The following is an 8,811-nucleotide window of genomic DNA, read 5'->3' as shown; positions in this document are numbered from 1 at the left end:
ATATATGCTGTGATTATATATAAGTGCAAAGGTGGTAAAACTATTTGCTTCATATTTGATGCTGTGGCCCCTGCTGGCTTATTTTTGAAAAATGACACTGCTTCTTTATTTCCTAAGTTTGAATTCATGCTTGGCCTTTCAAGTCTCCATCACATGTACTTAACTGCCAGCCTCCCATCTACACCACTAGATACAGAAATAGTTGGGAAAAATGTGAAGTATTTTAAAGTGGCCCATTGTGTATCAATTCTGAAGGCAAATGACTCTAAGAAATTTTATTGCTGCCTGCAGCTTCAAGTAAAGTCTTGTATGTCATAGGCAGGTGCTCGACACAGATCTGTGTCCCCAAGATGAACATCACTATTCCTTACATGTGACCCCTAGAAATAAATCTTTTTCTTTATAGTCATTTATCAAACACCCAGTGAAAATGAGTGAACCAGTCACTTTGAATACTTACTAATATGATAGCAAATACACACATACCTATGTTTACACAAGCATGTAGACAAAGGCATCATCTCAGGTAACTATTGGACATCCCAGAAATTAGTTATGAGCTATATGTAGGGTGTGCTTGTTTTATTTGACTTGCCCTTGTGATACTCTGACTTTGTTTTTTTCAATAGGAACTTAGAAAGAAAATATAAACAGTGTCTATTCTAAAAAGATCATCAAATATCCAAGAATACAATTTTTTAAAATTAAAAGCTTTGTAATAATATGTTCTATCTGTTATTTTATGTTTCTTGCTGGTGTAGGTTAAATGGTCTTACTTACCTTGGAGAAAAGTATGGGAATTTTAAAATATGGGTTTGGTAATATTTATATGAATATTTTATGCTGTCTCTCTATCGTCTATCTATCATCTATCTCTATAAATCTATTATCATTATTTTTTCTCATATCTTATCCATTCCTCTATATATCCATCATCTCCCTCTATCTACATATCAATATCTAAGTATCTATCATCTATTATCACATTTGTGTATCTATATATGTATGTATGCATGTGTATGTAGCTATCAAAGATCTCTCAATCAGTTATTTCTATCTACTTAGCCATTATCAGCCAATCAGTTATCTATCATTTATCTTTGTATGTTTTCCTTAGTCCCCACAATTTTATTAATTTCATAGAAGTAATTTTATATTAACTTTTCAGTCATCAAGATACTGTAAGGTATTTTACATGCATTTAAAAAGAAGAAAACTTGGACCTGGTTTCATACGAGTCACGGAAATTTGAAGCTATTTACAATGTACTTCTTCATTTCCAAGCTGATGATTAACAGCCTATGAATGGGATTTGATGATAAAATCTTTTGCTAAACCTGAAGACTGAGAGTGCAGTTTCTCGTGTTGACAGAAGCTGCATCACATTTAATGCTGACATGGTGGGTGTTGAAGGGGTGGCACTGATACTATTTCCTTTTCCCTTCTAGCTGCTTGTGGAGGACTTCTTACAAAGCTCAATGGCACCATTACCACCCCTGGCTGGCCCAAAGAATACCCGCCAAACAAAAACTGTGTGTGGCAAGTGATCGCTCCAAGTCAGTACAGAATCTCTGTGAAGTTTGAGTTTTTTGAACTGGAAGGCAATGAAGTAAGTGAGCAAGGTCTGCAACATCTTTTTCATGTTTAGAACTCCAAGGCAATCTGACAACTTAAATGACGTTACTATTCCTTTTCAAAATACACCTTACCGAATTAAAGGATCAATTTTTTGAGATATAACCGAGCTGAAACTCTTAAATTCACTGATCTGGAAATGTCTGTAGGCTATCCACAAACACACCAAATTCAGGTGGAATTCAAGGTGTAGGAGTGACAGCCAGAAAACGTCAGCTGAATTTTTGCTTTCACTGGATGATTTTTATGGACAAGGTCATAAGTACCTGTTTCCTTTGATGTCTCATTTTTCTGTTAAAACCTTTTTTTGGTGAATTCTTCTAACTTTTATTTCTGCATTTATATTTAATTGTACGTGACTTAATTTGACTAAGTATAATGAAAAAAATAAATAATGGAAATTATCTTGCCTTTTCTGTATACCTCGTGAAACTTGAAAACACAGGATGAGAAATGTAATGTATGAATGCCTCCAGGCACTGTTATTGGATTTTTTTTGGTAGGTTTTATACACAACTTCTCTGGTGTACTTATTTTTTACTTTTGTTCCTTTTTCTGGCTAATCATAGTTCTGCTTTTGAAATATTCACTTTATTGCTTTTATTTTATTATCTTATTTTAATCATTTTTCTTTATTTCACATACCAACTTGAAATATTCTTTTCTCCAGTGATTCAACTTGTAATGGTTAAGATAACTTTGTTTGATTTCAAGTTTTAATTAATTTGATTAAGTTTTAATGTATTGCAGGTTTTCACTTTCTGTTGCATTAATAGCAATAAAGTTATCATTAACAAGCACAACTGAGGGCACCATGAATGTGGGCAGCAGACAACCATTGTACCGAGAAAGCACCTGGGAAACACTGGGGTACCAGGACTAAGTGAAAAGTGTCCCTTAGACAAGCATCACAGGGTATAAGGCAGCTGTGCTCCGTGAAAAATTCCATCTGTGACTTGTTTTTTTTTTTTTTTTTTTTTTTTTTTTTTTTTTTTTTTTTTTTGGGTGGCATAGATGGCTAGGGTGGTGCCCAATACCTTCCAAATAAATCTACCAAAAATTATTTCAAAGGAGATTCACAGTCTATTAATACACTTTGAACGTTCAAGATGTTTAGGTAGTTAAAACCCAATGCATTTCAATAGCTGTTTCTTTGGGCTACTTGGTTATATGGATTTTTTTTAATAATAGATAGAAAGGGCTTTTGGAAAAAATAAATAATTATAAACATTATTTTGATCAGCTGAGCAGTGGGAAAATCATCTTATTCTTTTTTAAAATTTATAAACTGCAAAACACACATAAATCGATATATAAAAATGTCACCTTAAACAAATGTTCCATTGTTTTAGAACCTAAAATACAGTCAACCAATTCATTATCCAGTTAAATGCTAATCAGAACTGTTATCTTTTTTAATTGTTAAGATAACTTTATGCATTAAAAATAAATTCTTTGGAGGCTTTGAATTAAATGTGAAGAGTGAGCTGGGCGATGGTGGCGCATGCCTTTAATCCCAGCACTTGGGAGGCAGAGGCAGGCGGATCTCTGTGAGTTCGAGACCAGCCTGGTCTACAGAGCTAGTTCCAGGACAAGCTCCAAAGCCGCAGAGAAACCCTGTCTCGAAAAACCAAAAAAAAAAAAAAAAAAAAGTGAAGAGTGACCTATGGGAGGTAAAGGTAGGCAGGACTATCAAATCAGAAAAGTTATTCAGCTGGGAAGAGGAGAAAGCTGATTCATTAAAGTCCCTGTCATGCTAACAGGGACACACCCAGCATCTGAAAAAAGGCAGGGCATGGCTGCACATATTGCAGTCCCAGCACTGGGGACTCCAAGACAGAAGGACCCACAGCTCTTGCTGGACATTCAGTCTAGACTAGACCTCCAGGTGCTGTATAACTCCCTACCATGAAAAGGAAGCAGGAAGCTTTTGAGAAATGATAACTGGAGTTGACATCTGACTTACACACATGCATACACACCTACATATACACACATATGAAGGTCACACAAACACCAGTAGATTTGTTTAGATTATTTTCCAATATCATATTTAGGAAAAATGATAAGATGGGCATCAATTAAACCTTTTAACATATTTAATAAGCAGGGAACATAATTTTCCTTAACAATTATCTCAAATCAGAGTGACTATTGAAATGAAGACTATAATTATAACACATTTTGAAAAACTTTTTATATGATCCACACTTTGCAGAAATGGGATTTCTCTCCCAACATGTGACTTGATGTTGACGGAATGTTGAGTTAACTCTGCTATCATAGTTATTGCTGTAGCTATTATTGGGTCAGGAGAGACATTTTGAATTGACTCGTGGTGTGAGAAGAAAAGGAGCTTCTATGAAGGAGGAAGGGGCAGAGGTGGTTTTATACAAATGCCCCTTTGTGTTCTGGATGCCTTGGTCTCATTGTAATGGCCACTATTCACAGAACATCTGGCTGTGAACTTGTTAACATAGGCCAGAATTCTTAAACTGGCCTTACTGTGTGGGAAGCCTTCTCAGCATTCTATGTTTTTCCATAGCTTGATAACTTAACTGTTTACAGTAACAGACCCAAGCAAACCTTTGACTTATAAAATCTTAGAGTAAATCAAAACTTCATTAATCTGTTCTCTCAACTGATGTTCCAGAAGAAAGTCAATAGTAAAAGCCTTCAGCATCTGAAACATTCTTTTAAAATGTAGTTCTCCCTCAACAAATGTCACACTCTAACGAAGTATGCAGAAAAATTACTTCATTCTTCCCAGTAGCAGCTTGTTTATTTAGTACCTAATTAATATCACAAAAAAATCCCCAGTGATTTGAGTTGACATATTTCAAAGTACAGATCATGCCCCAGGGTTCAATCGTATGTATTGTTAAACCTTGCTAATTATACGTTTATATAATAAAGTTGCTCATGTAAGATGCATTCTGTAGCATACATACGCTCTGTTAGAGCTTGGGAAAAGTGTGCTGTGGAAACATCTGTTAGTGGCCATAAAATCGCTTAAGAATACTTGGCATGCAGTTGGGTCCTTGCATTTTCATGATGCTAGGTAAATAAATCAGATGATCTTACTTCATTTTGTTACAAATCCACGGCTTATTCCATTGAAGAGATTTAGCATTTGTTTACAATCCGCTAGTAGTCCTACCGAATAACCCTGAAGGAAATGAAGAAACAGGCTCTCTCTAACAAGCATTGAAGACAGGATTCTAGTACTACCCACCAATTGTCTATTTATTCCTTGGAGTTGTAATCGGTGCTGTTTGGTACAGAGTGCCATGCTTAGGGTATGCAGTACTGGTTTAAACCCAACCCTGGGCTGTTAGTCAACTACAACCATATGTGATAAGTTTACCTTTGTACATGTTTTGTAAAAAAAAAATTCTAAACATAGGTTTTGTTCAGAGGATGACTTCTATTGACAGGGGTCATTCTGGGAAAACCGTAGCATGGAATTTTATGTTTTTGTCATCGGTGTTAGATGAGACATGGCAAATGCTGTCACAATTCATCCTGAAATTTAAAATAAAAATAAAATGAAGGCAGGAATCATAGCTTATCTTCTTCCTATAGATACCACCTTTGAACAAATCTTAATTCTCCTCATATTTTGGTATTTTTGTAAAAGATACATGATATGAATTGTACAAATAAATTGATGAAAGAAGGGTTTCCACAGTAAATTTCTTAAATTTTTGTACCCTCTGCTCATAGTTTATTTTTGTTGGATTTTTTTCCCCTTTATGTGTTAATCCCAGTAGGAATACCATGGGGATACTGAATGAAAGTCATGACAGATTTCTCTAACTAATGTGTCAACTATCTGGTTCTCTCTAATTGGTGATCTTGACAACCATGTTTGTCCAGGTTTGCAAGTACGATTATGTGGAGATCTGGAGTGGTCTTTCCTCTGAGTCTAAACTGCATGGCAAATTCTGTGGAGCTGACGTACCTGAAGTGATCACTTCCCATTTCAACAACATGAGGATTGAATTCAAATCGGACAACACTGTATCCAAGAAGGGCTTTAAAGCACACTTTTTCTCAGGTATGCGTGTACACATGCTGTATGTATGCACATGAGTTTCTGTCTTCCAGTGTGCACTGATTTAACTGCTCTGTCTTCTTCTCTGCTTTCTGTAATGGGGAGGTATGTGGAATGCCTGAGCTAAGTTTAACAGCTTGATTAGTGCAGATGTTAGTATATTCATAGTATAGAACCAGAAGAAATGCTGTCTCCAAACAGTAGCTCTTATATAAGTTTAAATATTGTAGCAAATTCTGGCACAAGGACTCCGGAATTTTTACATACTGACTGCTCCATAAATGTGCATGGTGATAATGACGCCAGACTCCCCCAACCTGGCAGATTCTCCAAATACTATTTATTGCCTCAAAAACTGTGATTTCATTTGAGTACTAAATTTTTCCCCATTTTATATTTCTTTAATAAATTAGGCTCGAGTCAATGTCCAGTTTTGTCTTGTTTATACATAAATCATTACAATAAGTATGAAAAATACATTTATATTACATATAATTTTATATAGCTTTAATAGAAATAAAAAATGTACTTTAAAATATCTTATATAAAGATACAAAAATACATAATATTTAATGGTTTGTGACTGTTAGTAGACTTTAAAATTAATTAAAAGTTCATTTTTTATATTAGAGCCTGAAGTATAAAAATAATTCCTAATTTTTACAAATATATAGTATGTGTATGTTTGTGTGTATGTGTGTGTGTTATTATTTTCTCAGTTTCCAACCTTCTTTTTATAAAACTGTTCTTCTGACCTTCAAAAATAGGTTACAATAAACCTTACCACAGAAATCTCTTCTGCCTGTGTAGCTAGCAACTGATTTAACACAACTGAATCCCAATTATATTTTAATACTAGGTAATTTGAATTGAGTTCATTTAAACTCCATTTATGCCACCTTTTCTCCATTTAAAATTAATGAGATTTACAATGTCCAGGGTTTGCTTGCAGTTTTCAGTGTAATTGAAGTTAATGGTTCATAGGATCCATTGAGTTCCAAGTTAGATATAGTGAACTCAAAACACAGGGGATTGATGCTCCCTTGTTCTCCTTCCCTCCTTTCTCTCAGATTTAATTACCTTTTAAAAATGCTTTTCAATCATTCATTTAAGATTTCTATTATTCAAAATATAATTTTAATTTCCTAGCCTAATAGAAAGAGGACTAATTTCAGACCTGTCTATTTTGTAAATGTATATATTGAAGTTTTTAAGTGATCTGGTGGTAAGGTGGAGATAACTCTGTTATCTTAGTTCTGTCTAAATATTTATTTTAAAAGTTGAACTTATGAAATGAGTGAATTCTGCAAACCATCCAAGATACCTAGCATCTTTTACATTACTTCAGATGTTCACTTTATCTAAAAATTGTTTAAAAGATTTATTAAACAAATCCTGAGTCCAGTGTATCTTTAACTCTATAGATTCTTAGTAAATTTAAATTTGCCTTTGTGACTATTGGCCAGGCAAGGCCGTAGGAACTGGAGAGACATGTTGTTAGAACAATGGCATTGACATGTAAGCACCTTTACTTCACTCTTCTAACATGGATGTAAAAAGGAGCACAGCCCGAGATCAGCAGATACTATTGATGAAGTGGCCACATCCCTTGGTAGCATCCATAAATAGTAATTCACTATCAAACATATTCTTTGATACAATCATCTTTAGGAAGCAACTTTGATATTAGTATTTATGTCACTCTTCTGGTGAAAAATAGCATATATAAACTATATGACTTTAGTTAATTTTGATAAAGTTTAGATAAGATTATTATGTCTAGGGGTATTATGTCTAGGGGTACCGAATAATTAAGGTCAAAAAGCAACAAAAGTCCCAACTCTGCTTTTGTGTTCATTTGTGAATAGAGCCATCTGAGGAGCTAAATGCTTAGCTCCATGTCACAGTACAACCACTTCTTACTTCATCTTTGTCTGACATGCATTTGCTTGACCATAAGAGATAGCCATGACCTTGCCATGGTAATGTGTTACACTAGCATCCCTAGGACATGAAGAAAAAAGGACACTTTTTATTTCTTTAATAGACTGCCACTTGGTAAAAGTCCATAATGATTGTTAGAAACAATAAAATCCCAGTGTTCTCTCCTGGATTCATTGAAAGGTCTTAGAAATCTGCCAGGTTTGGGTTTAAAATATTTTGGATTTTTACGCATGGTTAGATTAACTGTGCACCTCAATTCCTGTGTCTTTCTGTTAGCTAAGCAATACATTTCCTCCAGGAAGGGAAGTAAAGTTGCATTTGGCATAAGTTGCTATTATAAAGTGCAAGTAAGGGGTGGCAGCAGATGGAGATTTGGGAGGCTACACGGCTGACTATTAGAATTCTAAACTGTGTATTTGTCTAGCTGTGTATTTGCATTGAAAACAGCTAGATTTCTCATAGTGTTTTGGGCATAATAGTTTACAAAATAGTATGTAATGGTTTGTTAAGTGGTTCAGTATAACTAAGTTTATTAAAAAAATAAATATGAAAACCATAGATAAGCATACTGTACTTTCTAGTAAATTGAAAGTTTTTTTTTTTTAATTTGAAAATTCATTACATAGGGATTTGCTAAAGCATAGTCATGGAAGTATTTTCACAAATACTATAGAAAGAAAAAATGGTCATGGGAATCAAATCACCGAACATGATCTGTCTCAGAACTCCAAGTCTTGGAACAGTTTTATGAACTATCTCAAAACTAGACAAGAGGAATTCAGAGTCGCTTTATGGAATAATTGTATGACAGTAGAAAGTATAAATAAGCGACAGCAAATGTACCTGGTAGAGTCCTTTTTATCCTAAGTATCCTAAGGTCATTTAGTGAGGTTATCATCTAAAACATTTTAGATTATAGACTATTGTTGGAACCTGGGTAGAAACCTACTCATCTTATGTGCCTGCAGCTAAGCCAACGTTCATGCACATAAGAAAGCTGCCACTTATAAGTGCCCAGATGAGGCTTTGTGGGAGCCTAGCCAGTTTGGATGTCCACCTTCCTAGACCAGGATGGAGCGGGGAGGACTTTGGACTTTCCACAGGGCAGGGAACCCTGACTGCCCCTCAGACTGGAGAGGGAGGGGGAGAGGAGGGGGGGGAGGGGGAGAGGAGAG

General features: G+C 35.0%; 1 protein-coding gene across 2 annotated transcripts in view; it reads left to right on the top strand.

Annotated features, from left to right (window-relative positions):
* Tll1 (tolloid like 1) overlaps positions 1 to 8,811 on the top strand; it is a 178,868-nt gene that overhangs the window by 149,490 nt on the left and 20,567 nt on the right. For both annotated transcript variants that reach the window (XM_050138702.1, XM_050138703.1), the window contains 2 exons: positions 1,449 to 1,609; positions 5,515 to 5,695. In XM_050138702.1, coding sequence (XP_049994659.1) covers positions 1,449 to 1,609; positions 5,515 to 5,695 — 342 coding nt within the window. The remainder of the gene's footprint in view (positions 1 to 1,448; positions 1,610 to 5,514; positions 5,696 to 8,811) is intronic.

This window comes from Alexandromys fortis, unplaced genomic scaffold, assembly GCF_014885135.2.
Source record: "Alexandromys fortis isolate MF-2015 unplaced genomic scaffold, M_Fortis_MF-2015_v1.1 scaffold_11, whole genome shotgun sequence".
NCBI classification, from domain to species: Eukaryota; Metazoa; Chordata; class Mammalia; order Rodentia; family Cricetidae; genus Alexandromys; species Alexandromys fortis.
The sequence above is the reverse complement of the archived record's forward strand: the minus strand, read 5'-3'. Positions and strand labels throughout refer to the sequence as shown.